The 22,361-nt window shown below is 49.8% G+C and overlaps 1 protein-coding gene across 2 annotated transcripts in view; it reads left to right on the top strand.

Annotated features, from left to right (window-relative positions):
• The window catches only part of LOC144754405 (uncharacterized), a 558,704-nt gene that overhangs the window by 459,285 nt on the left and 77,058 nt on the right, over positions 1-22,361 (top strand). For both annotated transcript variants that reach the window (XM_078642133.1, XM_078642134.1), the window contains exons 5-6: positions 10,571-10,648; positions 18,533-18,736. In XM_078642133.1, the coding sequence (XP_078498259.1) occupies positions 10,571-10,648; positions 18,533-18,736 (282 nt within the window). The remainder of the gene's footprint in view (positions 1-10,570; positions 10,649-18,532; positions 18,737-22,361) is intronic.

The raw sequence follows: 22,361 nt of genomic DNA, 5'->3' as shown, positions 1-22,361 counted from the left end.
TTCAGGAGTTCTAGGATGGATTTCTCGGGGGAGGTGAGGTATAGCAAAATGTCATCGGCATATAGGGAAATTCGGTCCTCCCACGAGTTGGTCCAGGAGAGTCCCTTGATAGAGGGTTCCCATCTAATCCATATTGCGAGTGGCTCAAGGATCAACGCGAAGAGCAGTGGGGATAAAGGGCATCCCTGTCTTGTGCCGCGTCCAAGCGGGAAATCTCGAGAGGTGCGTCCATTGGCCGAGACATGGGCCAGAGGTTTGTTGTACAGGAGGCGAATCCATGCACAATATTTCGGGCCAAAGCCCATATGTCGGAGGACCGCAAAGAGGTAAGGCCACTCTACTGTGTCAAACGCCATGGTGGCGTCTAGGGAGAGTATAACGGAAGGCTCCCGGATATATGACTTGTGGGCCAGAACTGCGTGGAGTCTGCGCAAGTTGAGGGCAGTGCTACGGTGCGGCATAAATCCAGACTGATCAGGATGCACTATGGAGGCAAGATGGGGGGCAAGGCGCAATGCTAACAGCTTGGCTAGAATCTTAGGTTCTGCGTTGATCAGAGAAATTGGGCGGTAGGACGCACAATCTCTCTCTGGTCTGGCGGGCTTGTGTATCGCGACTATAGTGGCAAGGCGTTGGTCTCTCGGCAACTCTCCCACCTCCAGGCTATCAAGAAACATCTCAAGTAAAAAGGGTGCAGTCGTCTGTACTGTCCGCTTGTAAAGTTCAACTGGGAGGCCATTAGGCCCAAGCGCCTTACCTGACGCTAGAGAATAGGTTGCAGTTTCTAGTTCCTCCAAGGTGATCTCTGCCTCCAACAGGAGTGCCGCTTCAGGGGATAGTTGAGGGATTGTCAGGTCTTTTATATAGTCATACGCCTCTTCTGACGTATAGGTCGCCCGGGGAGCATATAATTGTTCGTAATGATCGGCTAAAACGTCCACTATTTCGTCCGGCTTACTGACCACGGAGCCTGTACGGGACAACAGCTGTGCAATGACCCTATTTCCTCTTTCTTTCATGTCCAACCAGGCTAACATCTTCCCAGCCTTGTCACCTAGTTCGTACACACTATGTCTAGTTGCTTTAAGGCCTTGAATTGCACTCTCCCGCTGGTAGACCACATACGCGGTTTGCTTGAGCCCAACCTCAAGGGAGGCGTTAAGTGATGGGCGCATAGCCTGTTCAGTCAGTGCAGTGTTGAGCTCCTCCTCCAGGTTATCTAATTCAGCCCGTTGTGATCGTTTGTGTCCCGTAATGGAGGCCAGCGCTTGTCCACGCAGGACCACCTTATAGGCCTCCCATAGCGTGCAAGGGGAGTCCACAGATCCAGCGTTTTCTTGGAAGAAGTGACTAGTGGTGGCTGTGAGGTGCTTCATGATAGGAGCAACATGTAAGAAACCAGGATGGAGCGGAAACATGCGCCTCCTAGAGGTCTGGTGATGTGTGTATTTCAGCAGTAGAGGGGAATGATCAGATATGCCCCTGGGACGGATTATCACTTCCTCTATTCCAGACAGGCCGTCCGTGGAAATTAGGAAGTGGTCAATGCGAGTATGACAGTCGTGGGCTGCAGAGTAATAGGTGTACTGCCGTTCGTTAGGGTGTGTGTGTCTCCAACCATCTGTGAGCCCCAAAGCGTCCAGGAGACCAAGGAGGCGTCGCCCGCCTTGCACCCCCGGTCTAGTGGGAAATCTGTCTCGAGAATAATCAACTATATCATTAAAGTCGCCCCCTATTAGCAGTGTTGCAGTAGGCAGTGATAGTAGAAAGTTCGTTAGGGCTAAGTGTGCTTGCGTGTGGAGGGCCGGTGGGACATACACAGAGACCAAATTGAACAGTTGACCCTCCCATTGACATGTAAGCGCAGCAAATCGACCCTGGTCATCAACTCGTGTTTGTTGTATCACCAGAGGGAACCTCTTCCTGATAAGTATTCCCGTACCCCTGGAACCTGAAGAGAATTCTGCGTGAGCGATCATCTGATACCCCCATCTATCCATGGCCTTGACAGCCGAGCCCGTTAGATGCGTTTCCTGCAGTAGGACCACCGCGGGGCCGCAGCGTTTTAGATATTGGAAAACCAGACCTCTCTTCACCTTATCTCCAAGACCACGGACATTCCAAGATAATATCGGCAGGGCTGTTTGGGGAGCTCTAGGCTCCTGTGAAGTACAATCAGCCATAAGTCAAAGTAACAACCAACCAGATTTCAAAGCTATCTTTGTCCCATTCAGATCCCGCATCAAAAGGGAATAGTCCCCCAATAGCATGGCATACTGCCAAGACAAGAGCGTCATAAGTACAGTGGTTAAACATATGGATTTGTCTCAATATCACTGGCGAACTGTACCTGTCTTCTCGTCGCGTACACTGTATATACATCTCAACACATCCTGCCATGACGTACAAAAACAAGAAACCAAGAACTACTCTGCTCAGCCGCATCGCAACGTTTTCTTCATCTGCAATGTTCAAAAATAGAGCAAGGAAAACAACAAAACCCCAACCTTGGTTCCCACCCTCCCTCCCTGCCATCCTGCTTAGCGGACCTGTGAGGTGTGTCAAACATCTAGAGCAGCGCTTGGCCCGCAAGACTAAAATCACATACCACATCGCTGTCCCACAAAGTTTGTAATCAACAAAACAGAATAAGAAAACCGCATATAGAATGGAACCAACAGTTCTAAGCGCATCAGTTAACTTCCCATCCCCAAACCCACCCACCCTCCCTGCCTAGCGAACCTACAACTGCCCGCCACCCCAACTTAGCAGAGTGCTTTCTCCCTCCCATAGCTGCAATACTTGCGTGTCAGGGGGAGAGTCCTACAAGGCAGCAGCCTTTTGGAGTCCTGCAGGTCATCCCCAGTCCAGAACTACAAGTCTGCCCACACGTTGGCTTCCGAAGTTTCCATATTAACAAGTACAAATGAGTGTCTGCTGCATGGCCAGTCCTACTCCTCCCCAGGGCCCAGTCCATGAGGGGGGGTGCAGTGCTGCTGGCGCCCAGGTCATCCGTTGAATCTTCTCCCTCTCGACGGCGGTGTGATCTTGGTCCCCGATCCGTTCTGGTCACAGGTCGCCATCCCTCCAGCCAGTCGTGTGCCGCTTCAGGAGAGCCAAAAAAACAGGTTCGCCCTTCGGCCACCACCCTCAGTTTTGCAGGGAAGAGCATGGAATAAGGCAACTCCTGCGCCCGGAGTTGTTTTTTCACTTCGAAGAAGCTGCAACGTCTTCTTGATACAGCTGCCGTGTAATCCGGGAAAAAGGAAATGGCCGAGTTCTGTATCCGGATGGGGGGGGAAATCCTTGCAGCTTGCAGAATTGCGTCCCTATCTCTAAAGTTAAAGAGACGGGCCAGTACTGGTCTCGGGGGCACCCCCGGCTTCGGTCTCCCACCAGGCACTCTGTGCGCGCGTTCTACGGAGAAGAAATGCGAAAGTCACTTGGGTTGTAACCTAGTTTTTAGCAGTTCCTCTACATATAGATCCATCGCTTGGGTCCCTTCCGATTCCGGAACAACTATAATTCTGACATTGTTCCGCCTTGCACGCCCTTCCTGGTCGTCCAGCTTTTCAGCCAGCACCTTATTGTCCTTTTCCAGGCGGGCCACCGCTATTTGTAGATCAGATGTGTCTTGAACCAGGGATTTCATCACTATCTCCACCTCTTTCACCCGGTCTGCCATTTTGTGAAAGTCCGCCCGCAGCAGGGAAACGCCCGTGGAGATCGTCCCGACCGTCGTCTGCACGTTTGTAAGCGCCTTCATGATATCTTCCAACGTAATCTTTTCCCCTCCGTCGCCGTCCTGTGCTTTTCCGTGAGGTGGCGTCGTGTTCGGGCCTTTTTCATAGGCATACTTGTCCAATTTTGCCTGGACAGTCTGATGTTTAGGCCCTCTGCCTGCCATTTTAACTCCAAAGTTAGGGCGCCCAGCAGGAGGGAATTGCGTCAACCCACCCGTCAACACCGGTAACTTACGTTCAAATTATGCCACTTTCAATGTCTCAATCCCCTGTGCACTAAAACTGTGAGACCCTTGGCGCAAAAATTGTTGGTGGTTAATGGAGTGGAGCGATTCTTCCCCTTGATGACTGTGGGGGCACCACGCCTCGCGACAAAGGGGCCCCTCAGGCCCTCACACCCCGTGTCCGTATGAGGCCACTGACCTTTGAGGATAGGGCGAGTCCGGCAGCTACTGTAGTATGTGGCAGATCTACTCCCAAACTACGCACAAACAGGAGGTCCGTTCACACTTAGTGGCAGTTTTGTGGGGCCACTGTCTCAGCATAAAATCCGATGGTGCAGGATTTATTCCGGGAGCTGGCTGTCCTGATAGTGGGTATTAGGGCAGGTCAGGGCAAAAAAGGGGCGCACCTTCAAGGAGTCCGCAAGCAGAGCTCTAGATCCAGGTCGAGCGGGCAGGGGGGGCTCAATAGACTCTGCAACAAGGCCGTCACGCGCCCCAGTCGACCTCACACGTTATGGCTGGATTCGCCCCAAAGTCAGGCAGCAGAGCCGAGCATGGAAGTGACGTCGCGGGGGTCCACTCCGCATAATAGGATCCCCGCCGGGAGGATTAGTGTCAGTACCGCAGGGGAGGGGGGGGGCGCCAAGGAGGCGGGATCGCCGATCGCGTGTCCCAGCTGTCCCGCAGCGACTTTGCCAATGCCTCCGTGAGCCCCCGCCGAAGTCTCAGGAACTTTAGGCCCCGGTCTGGAAGGCCTCGCTAGGCCACGTGGATCTGGGCGGTGTAATCTGCTGATGGCCGCAGCGGATTTTGACCGGAATGCTTCCGATGCGTGGCGCTCAAGCTCCGATGCTGGGGGAATCCCTTTGTGAACTCCAATGTGCCGGATCAATGTGCGGATTTATTAATTAGGGCTGCAGCTGCCCCGGAGCTCCGGGATTAGGTGGCCATATTCCTCGGCCGGTAGCCACGCCCCCCTCCATTGTTATTTTTAATATTAATACATCTAAGTCATGTAAATACAACACATATTGCATTACAAATGCTATAGGTGTCAAGTTTGCAAAAGTTAACACTATTGGCATTGTAAATGACAAAGTTATTAATTTCACTATTTTCAAAACAAAAACAAAAATAAAAAATGTGTCACTTACAATATTAATACCTCTAACTTTACTAATGCGAGCCCTATTGCATTGCAAATGCTTGTTATCATTTCTGTTGGCAAGTGTCTTTCTTTTGTTATGGTATTTTATGTTATCCAAATTGCCTATGTATAGCACATTCCCTCCATCGGTAAAGTACTGAAGTGCATTGGTAATCTGGGCTCCTCTACGGTTTTGGGATTGTCCTTCACTAGAGCCAGCGGTTTGCTGATAATGTGTATCGTAGTGTTTGGTATTGTAGCCACCAAGCAATAGTGGAGGGAGTTCGGAGCATTCTAGGCAGCAGGTGGCAAGGCTATATACAGTCCTGGGCTGATTCTTGATCTGCAGAAGATTGCTTCCTGCAAACAGTGATCCTCCTGCACCAGGGCAGTTCATTGAGCACCGGACAGCAGCGCTAGTTAGAAACCTTTAAATGTGTGGGGCTTACTTTAAGCTATTTCCATTTCAAATGATTTATCAAACAACACGGTGGAGTCAATCAATCAATCAATCATAGCATTTGTATAGCGCACTACTCACATGGCGAGTCTCAAGGCGCTTTGGGAGGGGGGGTCCGCTACTGCTCGAACAGCCAGGTCTTGAGCTGCTTCCTGAAGGTGAGGTGGTCTTGGGTCAGGCGGAGGTGGGTCGGGAGGGAGTTCCAGGTCTTGGCGGCCAGGTAGGAGAAGGACCTTCCTCCTGTTGTGGCTCTTCGGATGCGGGGGACGGCGGCGAGGGCGTGGCTGGTTGATCGGAGCTGGCGTGTAGGAGCGTAGAAGTTGAGGCGGCTGTTGAGGTATCTCGGGCCTTGGTTGTGTAGGGCTTTGTGTGCGTGGGTGAGGAGCCGGAAGGAGATTCTCTTGTTGACCGGGAGCCAGTGCAGGTCTATCAGGTGTCCGGAGATGTGGCTGTGTCGGGGGATGTCGAGGATGAGTCTCGCTGAGGCGTTCTGGATTCGCTGGAGTCTCTTCTGGAGCTTGGCGGTGGTTCCGGCGTAGAGGGCGTTGCCGTAGTCCAGTCGGCTGGTGACGAGGGCCTGGGTGACCGTCTTCCTGGTCTCGGTGGGGATCCACCGGAAGATCTTACGTAGCATGCGCAGGATATTGAAGCAGGACGAGGAGACGGCGTTGACTTGTTTGGTCATGGATAGGGAGGAGTCCAGGATGAAGCCCAGGTTGCGTGCGTGGTATGTCGGTTTGGGTGCGGTGCCCAGGGCGGGGGGCCACCAGGAGTCGTCCCAGGCGGAGGGCGAGGAGCCCAGGATGAGGACCTCCGTCTTGTCTGAGTTCAGTTTCAGGCGGCTGGTCATCATCCACTCGGCTACGTCTTTCATCCCTTCGTGTAGGTTGGCTCTGGCGGGGTCGTTGGTGAGGGAGAGGATCAGCTGGGTGTCGTCGGCGTAGGAGATGATGTTGAGGTTGTGTTGGCGTGCGATGGCCGCAAGGGGGCTCATGTAGACATTGAAGAGGGTGGGGCTGAGCGAGGAGCCCTGAGGAACGCCGCAGATGACTTTGGTGGCCTCTGATCTGAACGGGGGTAGGCGGACTCTCTGTGTCCTTCCAGCGAGGAAGGAGATGATCCACTCCAGTGCCTTCTCCTGGATTCCGACGTTGCTGAGGCGCTGCACTAGGGTGCGGTGGCAGACAGTGTTGAATGCCGCGGAGAGGTCTAGGAGGATGAGGGCCGCTGTTTCTCCGTTGTCGAGCAGGGCTCGGATATCATCGGTGGCTGCGATGAGGGCGGTCTCGGTGCTGTGGTTGGCCCGGAAGCCAAACTGTGAGAGGTCGAGGGATCCATTTGTCTCGAGGAAGGCGGCCAGTTGCTTGTTGACGGTCTTCTCGATGACTTTGGCTGGAAACGGGAGGAGCGAGATGGGGCGGTAGTTTTTGAGTTCGGTGGGGTCTGCTGTTGGTTTTTTCAGTAGAGCGCTGAGTTCGGCGTGCTTCCAGCTCTCCGGGAAGGTGGCGGTGTCGAAGGAGGTGATGATGATGTCCCGCAGGTGGGGTGCGATGACAGCGTCGGCCTTGTTGAAGACGTGGTGAGGGCAGGGGTCGGTAGGAGATCCGGAGTGGATGGCGTTCATCGTGCGGATGGTGTCTTCGGTGCTGATCGGGGTCCAGGCGCGGAGGGTGGTGGTGGGAGGCGTTGGTGCGGTCGTGGGGAGCGTTGGTTGAGTGCAGAAGCTGTTGTGTATGTCAGCGATCTTGTTGTGGAAGTAGGAGGCGAGGGAGTTGCAGAGGTCTTGAGATGGGGTGATGTCGTTGTTTCCGGCGTTGGGGTTGGAGAGCTCTTTCACGATGTTGAAGAGTTCTTTGCTGTTGTGTACGTTGTTGTCCAGTCGTTCCTTGAATGCGGCTTTCTCGGTGGCGTGGATCAGTTGGTGGTGCTTTCGGGTGGCGAGCTTGAGGGTGGTCATGTTGTCCGGAGTTGGGTCTCTTCGCCAGGCTCTCTCGAGGGCTCGGCAGTACTTCTTGGAACTCTTGAGTTCGTCGGTGAATCATGGGGCTTTCTTGCTGCCGGGTCTGTTAGGCGGGGTCCTCAATGGGGCGAGGTCGTCTGCGCAGTTGTTGATCCATTTCGTGAGGTTGGCGGTGGCCTGGCTGGGGTTGGCAGAGCTAGTGGGAGGGTGCTGGCTCAGGGATGCGGCGAGCTGGTCGGCTGTGATCTTGTTCCAGCTTCTTCGTGCCACCTGTTGCTGGTGGTGGTGGATCGTGTTCTTTCTGAAGCTGAAGTGGATGCAGCTGTGGTCCGTCCAGTGGAGTCCGGTGGCGTGGCTGAAGGTGATGTCCTTGCTGGATGAGAAGATGGGGTCGAGTGTGTTTCCGGCGTAGTAGGTGAGGGTGGTCACCAGCTGCTTGAGACCGAGGTTGGCGAGGTTGTCCAGCAGGGTGGTGGTGTTGCGGTCGTTGTTGTTCTCCAGGTGGAAGTTGAGGTCCCCAAGGAGGATGTAGTCAGCGGAGGGGAGGGCGTGCGGGCAGATGAAGAAGGCGACGTCTTCGCTGAATTGTGTGCGTGGTCCCGGGGGTCTGTAGATGAGGGTGCCTCTGAGGGTGGTCTTGGGGTCGGTGTGGATCTGGAAGTGCAGGTGTTCGGCGGTCGTGAGGGTGTCGTCGGTGTTGGTCGTGATGCGGATGGTGTTCCTGTGGATGATGGCGATGCCTCCTCCCGTCTGGTTGGTGCGGTCCCTCCGGGTGATCTTGTAGCCCTCCGGGATGGCGATGGCGATGTCGGGCGCTGAGGAGGCGTTCATCCAGGTTTCCGTGAGGAAGGCAACGTCTGGAGATGTGGTGTCGAGGAGGTTCCAGAGTTCGACGGCGTGTCTGTGGACTGAGCGGGTGTTGAGCAGGATGCACTTGAGGTGGTTGCTGCTGGTGTTCGGCTTAGTCGGTGCTGGTGTAGTGCCGGTCCGGTTGCAGGTGTACTTGCAGGAGTGGCAGCTGAAGGGTCCGTGGGTGCGTCTCGGGGTGGCTCGGTAGCATCCCGGGATTCGTCCGGTGTTGAGTGCGTGGAGTTCGGTGGAGTTGTAGGTCCGGCGGGTGGGCTGGTGCCTGCGGGGGCCAGGGGTCCTGGCGCTGGACGCGGTCCAGGCGCAGACGGGCTTATCTTTGGCGCACCTTCGGCGCTCAATCGGTGCTCCCGCTGTGCGCGTCCGTTGCGCGGTCGCTCAGGGGGCGTCATAAGTAATGCGCCGGGAGGGCGGGTCTGCTGGGTGGCGGGAGCGGGGCGGCCAGTGGGCAGGGGGGGTGGAGTCGGCTGGAGGTCAGTGGTGGGAAGGAGGGCCGAGGGCGGCTCAGCGGCGGCTGGGTCGTCCGGCGGCTGGAGAGGAGAGCTAACAGGTAGGGGGAGAGCAGCAGAAGGGGGGGAAATAGGGGTACAGAAGGCAAAAGGGGAAGGTGAATACAGGAGGCTGAGGTTCTGAAAACCAACAGAAAACCAACAGGCAAAGGGGATACAGGCGGAAAAAAACGGAGGCAGCAGGAGGGGGGGGGGAAACACAGAAGGCAACGCAGTCAGAAGGCAGCGCACTGGTAATCAGCGGGCAGGAGCAGCGGTGGGTGGGGGCGACCTCGCCTGGAGCAGGCTCAGTGTCTTCATTTTGTGTTGGAATAAGCGTATTTATTTGCGTTGACACGGAGTATAGGGCAGTCGTTGGAAGATAGGGTCCAACCTTCATTGCCATGATATTGAGAAATAGCTATCAAGAGCCTCCTGTGTTTCTGCCACAAACCCCACTTTTTAGGTTTTGAACGCTGTGTCGTGTTCCCTGACCCACAGAGCACACGCCAGACGTCGTGGTATTATCAGGTAACCTTTATTGTATCTACATCATGGTCAGTCGTATAGCGCCCCTTGTCCTGCGACCTCTCGCCCTGAGGTCCGGTCCTTGTGTGTGCCCCCTGATCCCTCCCCTGACCGGATGTGGTGTCCGGTGTCCCTCGTCCCTGACCCTCGCCTTGCAGGGTCCTAGTGCCACCTGGGCATGACACGCTGTGTGGAAGATCATCCTTGTTATCGATCTGTGGGTTGGCATCCCTTGGCGATGTCTTGGTATCAGGTGCTATAGACACAATCATTGTGACAGACGGACAGACACCACTGGACACCTACACTCTACATCGTTACCCTGAGGAGACGCATTGCAAGATGTGCTCTCGACCAGTCCCAAATAGCGCCTGGTTAATGTCACCCCTGTCTGGACCTTCGACTGAACATGAGTTGAGACAGGACGCTTGCAGTGACTCAAGCTCGTTGAGACTGCAGCCAGTGCTATTGCAAAATCATTTCCTGAAGGATGTAGTTGATAGTGTATATTAATGATCTATTTATTAACTATGAATCAATTCATCTGATGAGATGTGCTGTTTTGGTATCTCCTACATGAATGGAACATCTATGCTATAAAACTATTATGTTGCTGGAGTTGTTTGGGTTTCTGGTCTTGGCCTTTTTTCAGCCTTACATCTCTCAGGTGGGCTTTATACTGTGTCAGATTGCTCCAGAATGAATAGCCAAAAATCACTCCCAACTTCAGAAAATTTGGAACCTTCCTCACTAACAACCGACCATGGTATTCCTTTGCTCTGAGTCATTCATTCATTCTTTCCCCATCCCTATAGTGCTTAGAGGCATCATACAAGCATGTCCAAGCACCCTTTCAGAGCAACGAAGGGCAGTGCAATCTCTCAAGACGGTGGCAGAACTTGCCTGGGTGTGTCATTCAGAATGTCTAGTTTCTCTGCTGTTCAAGATGAGATCCATAATTTGCTTCCACAGGACACGTCATGCCCCTCTCTACCAGTCACCGGAGTGGAGTTCAGGCAATGCTGTGGGTTCCCAGCCCAAAAATCCGGTCCAATAGGACAGTGCAACATACAAAGGAACTCAAATGGTGTTGGTGCTCTAGAAGGGCAGCTTACATAACATAACCTTGTATGTTTGTCTTTTTGTTTCCTAGGACAAGAACCGGTGGATTCATGGTACAAAGAGAGCAAGAACTATAACTTCAAAAAGCCTGGATTTCGGGGAGATACAGGTATAGTCTCTTCATCTGACCATGCAAGAAATTAAAGTTGTTTTGAGTGACAGCTATATTTTACCTTGACTTTATGTTCTGTACCTGCAAGTGAATGGTCCCCAGGCTTCAGTGACACGGGTACTGCCCGGGCACTAGTAGCTGTGTGTTTCAAAAGTGCAGAATGCATGGGTTTAGGTGATACTGGTACTGTGTTGCCTTCCACTCTTGAATATTTGCTTGGAATTTTAACGGTGCAGCACCAGCACTACAATATGTAGCCCCACTTTTAGCACTGCAGTCCAGGGAAAGTAATTTAGGTGGGTCAAAACTGCCAAAACCCACACCTGTTGCTTCTCATCGCTTGCTTGTAATTGTGTCTCACTTAATTCATGAAAATAGGGGTGAAAGGATATTATTGTAGATGAGCGTGGATTCCCCACACACTCGCTCAAACCTTGCACCCTAGAAAGTAGGGTCTTGTTAAGGCAAGTCAGATGATGGTTAAGATCTGATTACTGTGTTTTTTGGCAAGATTACAAACTTTTGCATAAACTTGTCTGATATTTAAGTTTTAGGCCAGCTGTTGACGGTGCTAAACTGGGGATGTTACTTGCTACTAATCCTCCACAGTGCTTAAATGACAAACAAAGGTTTATTGAGTAGCCCTCCACAGGCCTTACATAATGCAGGGTTTTCCAAATACCAGGCCTTCCCACTTCTGATTCTGCCCCTTGACTCTTTCTTCTACTACCCTGCACTTCCTTTCTCTTTATGTCACTCTTGCAGATTCTTTATTCATCCCTGTAATTCTGTACCTATTTCCACTTTTTTCTTAGGTCAAAATTTAATGGTGAATGATAAGTACTGGTCTAAAAAAATGAGTGCTGGTGCCCAGCACCTGCAACCACCGGCACACATTAAGTACTCACACTCAAATGAATTGTGAGGTTTCGATGTTCATCAGAACAAATCTTCAAGCCAATAGCCCGATATTTTAACTTTCTCATGTAGCAGATGATAGGACTGTCTTTTGCAAGTCCAGAAATTGCCTCTCCACCGTACAATTCACTTTGTCCTGAAAGCAGCAATTTCCAGTGTTTTGTAAAGACCGCATTACAGCCCCTCTTCAAAGAATAGACGAGCAGGCCTGAAGTACCAGCGATCAGGACGATGAGGATGTAAGTGCTGGAAAAAGGGAACCCATTTCTTTGAGACCGACTGAGGCCTGAAGAAACGGTCTGTGTCAGCGCAGCGTCAGCCAGGTGTATGATTGTTCTGCGTTTGACCCATTAAAGGTATTCGCAGAATAGGTTCAGAAAAACATAGCCCCGTGTGTCACCATGTGCGTGCTTCTGGGACCAGTGTGTAATCTGCAGGATGCAAGCAATCTCGACTTCATCTTTGCGAGTACAATATAAAGAGCATCCCTTGTGGTGCTAATAGAATTCCATTGTGCGTTATACAAATACATTTACGGGCACATGCATCAAAGGAAATTGCATTCGCAAACGGTGCGAATCGCAAAATTCGGCCGTTTGCGAATGCAATTTCCATTTTTGGGATGCATTATGCATTTTGTTCTCGCAATTTAAGAAATCGCAAAATTGCGATTGCATTTAAGGAATCTCAAATGCAATGCTTCAAACTTTTAAAATTTGCGAATTCACAAATAAGGGGTGCAAATTACCATGGAGTTGACCTTCATGGTAATTTGCAAAAACTTTGAAAAATGCACAAAAGTGCATTTTTCAAAGTGCCAGTGTGTGTGAAAAATGTACTTAATGGCAAATTTCAGGGGTGCAACAGGGTGTCCTTTGGACCCCCCTGCACCCTTGAAATTGCATTCTCATTTTGCGATTCCTTAATTGCGGTTCGCAAAATGAGAATGTCGACTCGCTCCTGTCCCTTGGGCTGAGTGGTCGCTCCCCAGTGTCTTCCTGCATCAGTCGGTATCGTTGCTTGGCTGCCTATCTGCATTTTGCCTCATTATTGCTGCCTGCTGTGTGCCTGCTTGCCGCTCTGTACATTTAGCATTTGTGGATTTTAAAAGCGCCGCTTTTTCAGCATTTGCGCATTTCCGCTGGGCTCCCCCCTCCGCCTCCATCTTGCCTGTGTTGTTGTTGTGCTGATCTTTAGCCCGCCCCGCCTCCCAGCTGAGACGCCCTCCCACTGACCAGAACAGCGCTCCACCACCGGAAAGCGCCGTGACTCGCTCCTGTCCCTTGGGCTGAGTGGTCGCTCCCCAGTGTCTTCCTGCATCAGTCGGTATCGTTGCTTGGCTGCCTATCTGCATTTTGCCTCATTATTGCTGCCTGCTGTGTGCCTGCTTGCCGCTCTGTACATTTAGCATTTGTGGATTTTAAAAGCGCCGCTTTTTCAGCATTTGCGCATTTCCGCTGGGCTCCCCCCTCCGCCTCCATCTTGCCTGTGTTGTTGTTGTGCTGATCTTTAGCCCGCCCCGCCTCCCAGCTGAGGCGCCCTCCCACTGACCAGAACAGCGCTCCACCACCGGAAAGCGCCGTGACTCGCTCCTGTCCCTTGGGCTGAGTGGTCGCTCCCCAGTGTCTTCCTGCATCAGTCGGTATCGTTGCTTGGCTGCCTATCTGCATTTTGCCTCATTATTGCTGCCTGCTGTGTGCCTGCTTGCCGCTCTGTACATTTAGCATTTGTGGATTTTAAAAGCGCCGCTTTTTCAGCATTTGCGCATTTCCGCTGGGCTCCCCACTCCGCCTCCATCTTGCCTGTGTTGTTGTTGTGCTGATCTTTAGCCCGCCCCGCCTCCCAGCTGAGACGCCCTCGCCCCTCCCCTCCACCACCCATATATGACAGTTCTTCCCGCGCGCAGCGTTTACGCGCAGCGTCCGCGCCCAATCCGCGCCGAAGGTGCGCCAAAGGTAAGCCCGTCTACGCCCGTCCGCGCCTGGACCGCGCCCAGCGCCAGACCCCCTGCCCCTCGCGCTCCCCAGCCCTCCCGCATTACCTACGATGCCGCCACCCTCCTAGCCCTTAACTCCGGTCGCGCCCCAAACTGCGTCCAAGCCGCTCCCGGACACACCCATGGACCTTTCTCCTGCTTCTCCTGCAAATTCATCGGCACCGACAACATCTCCGCTACGACCACAACACAGACTCCTGACCCCAACCACCTACAATGCATCCTTCTCAACACCCGATCAGTCCATAGACACGCCATTGACCTATGGAATCTACTAGACACCATCTCTCCAGACGTCGCCTTCCTAACGGAAACTTGGATGAACGCCTCCTCCGCCCCAGACATCACCATTGCCATCCCTGAAGATTATAAGATCATTCGTAAGGACCGCGCCGACCACACAGGAGGAGGAATCGCTATCGTCCATAAGAAGTCAATCCGCATCTCAACCAGCTCTGACGCCAATCTCACCAACTCTGAACACCTTCACTTCCAGCTCCACATCGACCCCAAGACCACACTCAGAGGCACCCTCCTCTACAGACCACCAGGACCCCGCGCAAAATTCAGTGAAGACATCACGGACTTCATCACTCCTCACGCGCTCCCCTCCAAAGACTACATCCTTCTGGGAGACCTCAACTTTCACCTTGAAAAGTTCAACGACCGCAACACCACCACCCTCCTGGACAATCTCGCCAACCTCGGACTTAAACAACTGGTCACGTCCCCCACCCACATCGCAGGTCACACACTCGACCCCATCTTCACCTCCAGCAATCATGTCTCCTTCAGCCACACTACGGAGCTCCTCTGGACTGACCACAGCTGCGTTCACTTCACCTACAACAAACCAAAACCCACCAACCACCTCCAACCAACTCTGCAAAGAAACTGGAACAAAATCACCACGGACCAGATCTCCGCATCGCTCCTTCTAAACACCCCAGCCCACTCTTCTAACGCAAACGAAGCCGCCACCAACCTCACCCTATGGTTATCCAACACCGCCGACACCTTAGCACCACTGAAGAGACGTCAAAACAAACCTGCCAGCAAAAAGACCTCATGGTTCAACGATGATCTTAAGAAGTCCAAGAAACTCTGCCGCTCCCTCGAAAAGGCCTGGAAAAAAGACCCAACTACTAGCACCAAGGACGCCTTCAAAAACGCCACCCGCACTCACCACCAACTAATCCGAAAGGCCAAGAAAACAGCATTCAAGGATCGTCTTGACAACAACGCCCACAACAGCAAGGAACTTTTCAACATCGTCAAGGAATTTTCCAACCCCTCGGCCAACTCCAACGACATCACCCCCTCTCAAGCCCTCTGCGACTCCCTAGCCTCATTCTTCCACAACAAGATTGCAGACATCCACAACAGCTTCGACGACCAACCCGGAAACCAACCCACCCTACCTTTTGCTGAACATTCTCCCCCCGTGAACACCCTTAACGACTGGAACCCAATCTCCACTGAGGACACAATCCGCCTGATGAATTCCATCCACTCAGGATCCCCCACAGACCCATGTCCTCACCACATCTTCAACAAAGCAGACTCCGTCATAGCACCGCACCTCCGAGACGTCATCAACAGCTCCCTCAACTCCGCCACCTTCCCGGAAGACTGGAAACACGCTGAACTCACCGCCCTCCTGAAGAAACCCACAGCGGACCCCACCGAACTCAAAAATTACCGCCCCATCTCGCTCCTTCCATTCCCGGCCAAAGTCATCGAGAAAGCTGTCAACAACCAGCTCGCCGCCTTCCTCGAAGCCAACAAATCCCTCGACTCCTCACAATCTGGCTTCCGAGCAAAACACAGCACTGAGACCGCCCTCATCGCAGCAACAGACGACATTCGAACTCTACTGGACAATGGAGACACAGTCGCCCTCATCCTCCTCGACCTCTCTGCAGCATTTGACACAGTCTGCCACAGCACCCTTTTACAACGCCTCAATAACATCGGAATCCAAGGAAAAGCACTGGAATGGATCACCTCGTTCCTCACCGGAAGAACTCAGAAAGTCCGCCTCCCACCATTCAAGTCCGAGGCCACTGAAGTCATCTGTGGCGTACCACAAGGATCCTCACTCAGTCCCACCCTCTTCAACGTATACATGAGCCCCCTTGCGGCCATCGCCCGCCAACACAACCTCAACATCATCTCTTACGCGGATGACACTCAACTGATCCTTTCTCTCACCAATGACCCCAGCACCGCCAAAACTAACCTACACGAAGGAATGAAAGAAGTTGCAGAATGGATGAAACAAAGTCGTCTGAAACTGAACTCAGACAAAACAGAAGTCCTCATCTTAGGTACTTCCCCCTCTGCATGGGACGACTCCTGGTGGCCGGAAGCCCTCGGAAAAGCACCCATCCCGACAGACCACGCACGGAACTTAGGCGTCATCCTGGATTCTTCACTCTCTATGAATAGACAAGTCAGCGCCGTATCCTCTTCCTGCTTCAACATTCTTCGCATGCTTAGAAAAACATTTCGCTGGATCCCCACCGAAACAAGGAAAACAGTCACCCATGCTCTGGTCACGAGCCGACTGGACTACGGAAACACCCTCTACGCAGGCACTACCGCTAAACTCCAGAAGAAACTCCAACGAATCCAAAACGCCTCAGCCAGGATCATATTAGACATCCCACGCAACGAACACATCTCTGGTCACCTTAAAGACCTCCACTGGCTACCCGTCAATAAGAGGATAACTTTCCGACTGCTAACCCACGCACACAAATCACTCTACGACATCGGACCAGAATGCCTCAACTCACGACTGTCCTTCTACACCCCCTCCCGCCAACTACGTTCTTCCAGCCAAGCCCTCGCCACTGTACCTCGCATCAACAAGACCACCATGGGAGGCAGATCCTTCTCATACCTGGCTGCTAAAACATGGAACTCACTCCCCGCTTACCTTCGCCTTACCCAGACCCACCTAGCATTCAGAAAGCAACTTAAAACGTGGATATTTGACAAGTAATCCTTCTCCCCTTTCTAAGCGCCTTGGGACCCTCTGGGTATGTAGTGCGCTATATAAATTCTCTGACTTGACTTGACTTCCCATTCATTCCTATGGGCCTCTAGGCCCATAGGAATGAATGGGAAGGGATTCCTTAATTGCGATTCTTAAATTGAGAATCGCAATTAAGGAATTTTAAGAAATCGCAATTTATTTAGCGATTTCTTGATGCATTGCAGTTTGCGATTTCTTAATTGCGATTCCTTATTTTTCGCAATTAAGGAATCGCAAACTCCAATGTTGATACATGTGCCAGTTAGTGTTATTTACAGCTGTAGGGTTCACGAAAGAGGATGCTAACTCGTGTTCGAGCAGAAGGAATTCGAAGAAATGTCCTGTGTATACGTCACTTCACTCTGAAGTGGTACAGAGCACAAAAAGTGATGCCAAAATAGGTAGGAAGGGTTGTTAATAACTTTCACTTAAATCCACAGGAGCAAACAACTAAGGGAAATAAATCATAGGCTAATCTTGAGTGTATTCTGTAAAGGTGAGATAGCTCTTTCTCAGGACATGAGAATGAGGTAAGCATAGAATTTAAATCCGGCAATGCATAGGTCTGTGTGGTTTCTGGCATGGAGGGTCATGTTCGTAGTAATGTCCCACACTGAAATAATTGAAGATGTCTGCTACGGAATTAATTGTAAGTTGCATTTATATAGCGTTTACTAGCCTTGGCGAGGCGTTGAAGCGCTTTTTCGGCGAATAGCACACTACTCCAGAACCCAAAAAGGATAAGTGGTGAATTAGTATAGGGAGACGTGAAATTAGTGGGGCTGCTGTCTATAGACCAGCAAGTTGGCAAGGCAACAGCTGCTCACTGCTCTTATAATTCAAATGTGCCCCCTCTGAATAATGTGATGCGGGGGCTTAGAATGTGAGTAAGAAAGGCCTCCTGACCATCTGCGGAGGCATTTGGTTGAACTGGGATGGGAGTGGGAGATCCCCAGTGACAGAGGTTTTCATTCCACACGTCCCTTTAGAGTGAGGCTGAAGATGGCCGGGTACCAGTCCGCTAGGGATGCTCAGGTCTACCGCTATGAACAACAACTCCGGGGAGATATTGAATCCACTACTGGGAACAGCACACTGTGTGTCACAGTTTGCACAATGAGCTGTGACAGAGCCTTTTGCTTCACCTGCACTCGAATGAGCCTCTTCCTTCCAAAATGTATTTTGCTGAAACAGACAGCACAATTGTGGATGTGTTTGTTCGTGGGAGAGGCTGTAAAATGTATAAACTGAGCTGAAGTGTAAACCGGCAGCAGCGGAATTGTGGTGTAAATTACAATTCCAGGCATGAACATACGTCATTCTTTGCACACACTGCATACCACCGACCCTCATTAAGTGCAGAAGCACAGCAAGTACTAAAGAAGCAAGCACAAACTCTAATGAAGCGTGGAAAAATAGGGATGAGCAAAGAGACTGTATCAATAGAATTCACTGGCTGTGTAACGATCGAAGTTAAGTATGATTTATAGTAGATGTTTGAAAGGTTGGAAGGAATCAAGAGTTGTTGCACATGGCGGAACAACGAGGAGGCACCCATCACCTCCCAACTTTAGACCATTACATGAAAGCATGTTTGTCAGTGGCAGCTGGTGAACTTTCAAAGTAGTGGGACTTTAGGGCTGAAGTAATCGTGAGTTCACTTTATTCTCAAAAAGGCCTAATATTAAATCTTTTGCTCATAACTTGGACAAAATATCATGCAATGTTAAGAGTTTGGGGGATTTTATAGTCCTTTTGGTTTACTGTCTTTTTTGTGTCTATTAAATTCTCTGTTTTATCTTTGTATATAGTATAGAACATTGAAAACCTATTTTAACTGCTCATTCAAGTGTGTGACTAAAATATAATAAATTTGAAACTTGACAATATGATGTACTCATGAGTTCTTTTTGAACGTTCCTAGGTCACTTCACTCAGATAGTGTGGAAGGACTCCAAGGAATGTGGTGTTGGCATCGCGTCTGATGGCAAAGGTCTCTTCTTTGTGGTTGGCCAGTACAGTCCAGCAGGAAATATCACCAACCCAGGCTACTTCGAGAAGAATGTCCAACCAGCAGTAGCATCTACCAGCAGCAAACCTACCCAAGATAAGGATAAATCATCTAGTGGTAAGAAGAAATGACCTTGGTCCAATCTAGAAGAGGGCATTGCAAGCTAAAATCTTAGCCTATCTTTGGCAATTCTGCTGGTGTTAGTCAGACAGCCCAATAAGAGAATAACTGCAACAAGAGAAGAATTACAACAGCACAATAGGAGAATAAATTGTCCGGTTCACATGTCGAAGCAGCTTATATTTTTTCTTGCTGGTGAATTTGTATAAAAATTTCTGTGTAAGAGAATGCAAAGTGCAGGCTGGGATATACTAGTTTATGAGTTCTATTTGGGGCAAGATGTATGCTTTCTTCATGGAATGGGAACAACATGTTCAGGTGCATGTTCATGTTTAGTGTCTGGTTAATGTAACGTTCTGCACCTCAGGTAGTCCTTATCTACCCCTTCCCGTCTCCCAGATGGCGCTGAATATGCACTGTAACACATCTTGACAGTCTTCGCAAAAAAGCATTATATGCATTGACTATCCATGTAAGACATAATATATCTCCCCACAGCAGTCAATACTGCAGACCTGCAAATTATCCAAAAAGTGCAGCCTGCCTCTTCCTTGGTCTAAGCATCTGATTTCAGCACCCCAACACTCCTTTTGAGAAGGGAATTTACTTTAAATTTCTCCACTCGTTTGTATTAAATGGATAAGACCAGTCCCCCCTCACACTTAGAATGGGTGGCCTCTATAAATAGAATTAACAAGTGGGACAGGAAAGGGAAACCCAGCAGGAAGTACAACTATTGGGAGATTTGGGAAGACTCCCAGTTTGTAAATTAAAATTGGGATACTAAGAACACAAACACGTTAGGGCCTATTTACTTCCAATGATTATGCAATGGCAATAAATTTACAGGCAAAATGCCTGTTTGAGTGGCCAGGGTGGCCAGCTCCCCCACTTCGATTGAAAATTATTGAAAGTGTTACGGACGCAAGAGGACCCTACTTTGAAAACACGTATGGCGAGGCCCCCCAAATCCAAGGGTTGTGATAGTTCAGAAAGCAGAGAAGCGGGTCCCTGATAACTCCAAACACACTATTGCAGAATGAGGAAAATAAATAAATAAATAAATACATTTCTCCACTCAGTGAGTCTGGGTATTTTATGTACCTGAATCCTCTGTCAGTGAGTTCATACAGAAGCCCTATCCTCTGGTACCAGGCTGTACTACTGAATATCACGGATATGAATATCATGAAGATAAGAATATCGTGGACAAAATAATGAAGGCCAAAATATCAAAAGGTATGTGCATTTAGAGGAAGTATAGATTCACTATTCATAACTCAAAATCTACGTACCGTGAAGATATGATTATCGTCAAGGTATTTCTATGTGAAGTACAGTATAGAAAATCTATACTTACCTTTCGATATTTTGGTATCAGTTTTTTGTTCTCGACATGTCCATACCTCGCTATTCTATTTTTGATATTCACGGGTTGCACCCTGGTACCTGCCTCCTGTATTCCTCTGTACCAAAATCGATGCAAGTCATTTCAGAGTCAGTGTTCATATGGTAAAACCAGGCACCTGTTGTTTCCCTACCACCTGTGGGGTCACTGTTATCACCTTATATATTTCACATCTTTGCACTCCCTTGGCTGAATATCATAAAGCACCATGAGTTGTCGCTCTATTCCTACATGGATAATACTAGGTTACAGTGAGAGTGACCGTAGCATGAATCATCACATCACTATAAGCATCTGCTTTAAGTGTCGACAAGTGGATGGTGGACAGGTAGCTGCAGAGAAAAACATTTAAAACTACAATATATTATTTGTTACCACCCAATGCACGAGTAAGAAGAAACATTTTCTATCCCTGCTTTTCAAGTTTCACCTTAGAGGCAGTGCATAGCCGAATGGAGTATTATGTTATTGTTTCACGGAAAAACAAACCACTGCTTATTGCGACGAAAGATGAAGTACTGTGTTGCTATGTAAGTGTAGAAAAACAACTCCAATTTCTATAGCCAAGGTAAAAAAAATCTCCCTTCCATATTTTCTAGCAACTGGAGAAATAAAGAACAAAATCATTCAGAAAAAATCCCTTTGCCTATGGGATGCTGCCAGGAGATCTATAGGTTTTCCCGCTGGCAGAACTGGAGGTTCTCCCGCTGTGAGGTATCTATGTCCCATTCCCTAGGCAGGACCCTGACCACTCGTGTCTCATGCATTCCCTGCCCAGTAGACCCACCCAGCTGGCAAACCTGCCTCCCCTAGCCACCAGTCATACCCTTGTGAGGTGCTCCAGTTTGCCCCTTTCTTGGAATGCTGACCAGGGTCCACCAGACCTAAAAAATGAGGGAATTGAGAGGGAAGCCTATATCCCCTGAAGGAGTCAGGGTGGCACTGGAATGCAAGTATGTTAAAAATAAATGTGTTAGTGCTGTGTGCGTATTTGTGTATTTGTGAGTGTTTTTGATGTGTGTAGGCATGTTAGATGTGTGTGGGAGTGTTGTACCTAATGCCCACCCTTGTATATTGCTGTTCTTGGCACAGTGGTGGTAACTCTAGCCAGATTGTGGGCACCCCTGGGATGATACCATTTGTCTGCCTTTTTAAAAATGCTGGCATTATCCCAACGGTGGCTTTTCTTGACAATTCTGTCATCCGTGGTATGATGCAGTTTGCCCAGGCAGGTAAAATACTGGCTCTACACAACGGTGGTATTTCATGGCAACATGGTATCATCCATGACATGATGACATGAAACCAACCCCATGTAAAATACCATGGACACGGTGCTTTCATGGCTTAGGAGCATGGGCATCTGTGGCATGGCTCCCATACATGGTATAATGATGGCTGTGGCATATTTGTGGGCATTTATGCCACACCATGGGCATCCATAGTATGATTGTGCCCATCTTTGGCATAATGCTGGTCCTGAGAGAACTGTGGGCTTTACTAATAATATACCCCTCACATCCATGACACCATGGTGCGCACTCCTAGCATGATGGACGGCTCTGTGGTGGCAATTGTTTGCATTTTGTGGTGATCCATTTTACATAATGGTTCCAAACCATTGCATATTATTCAAATGTTTACACTTTAGTAGCATAGAGTATTGCAGTTGCCGGGGACCCATGTTCAAAATCAGTTACAAACTTTCAAAGGTATTTAGTTTTTTACATTTTTAGATTTTTTTATTTAAAAAAACATGTATATATAACTTATTGAACGATATATCAGAAAAAAAGATAAATAGCATGAATATCATTACATGCAAATATATATCATTATGCAATTCTATTACACTAACTATCACGAAAAGTACATCAAATAGTCTTCCTGTCTTCTTGTGCAATTGATCAGCCACAAATTTGTCATGCATTAGAATTTAGAAAGCCTATTTCTGTACTGCTTTCACAGAATACCAGCCAGAAACTGGTAATGAAGTAGTTTAAACACACAGACGGTGATGGGAGGAATGCATACACTCACTCGAGGTAGCAATTCAACTCATCATTTTTTTCACCCACAATGCCACTTTGGACCCAGATATATGCAAATCATTCTTCAACCTGCTTTAATAGGAACAGTCCAGCCCCTCCCTGAACCAGAACACAAGCAACCCAAGACCAGTTTGCATAGCCAAGATGTGTTTTTTGCAGTGCG

The sequence above is a fragment of the Lissotriton helveticus genome, chromosome 5_1 (assembly GCF_964261635.1).
Source record: "Lissotriton helveticus chromosome 5_1, aLisHel1.1, whole genome shotgun sequence".
In the NCBI taxonomy this organism is placed as follows: Eukaryota; Metazoa; Chordata; class Amphibia; order Caudata; family Salamandridae; genus Lissotriton; species Lissotriton helveticus.
The sequence above is the reverse complement of the archived record's forward strand: the minus strand, read 5'-3'. Positions and strand labels throughout refer to the sequence as shown.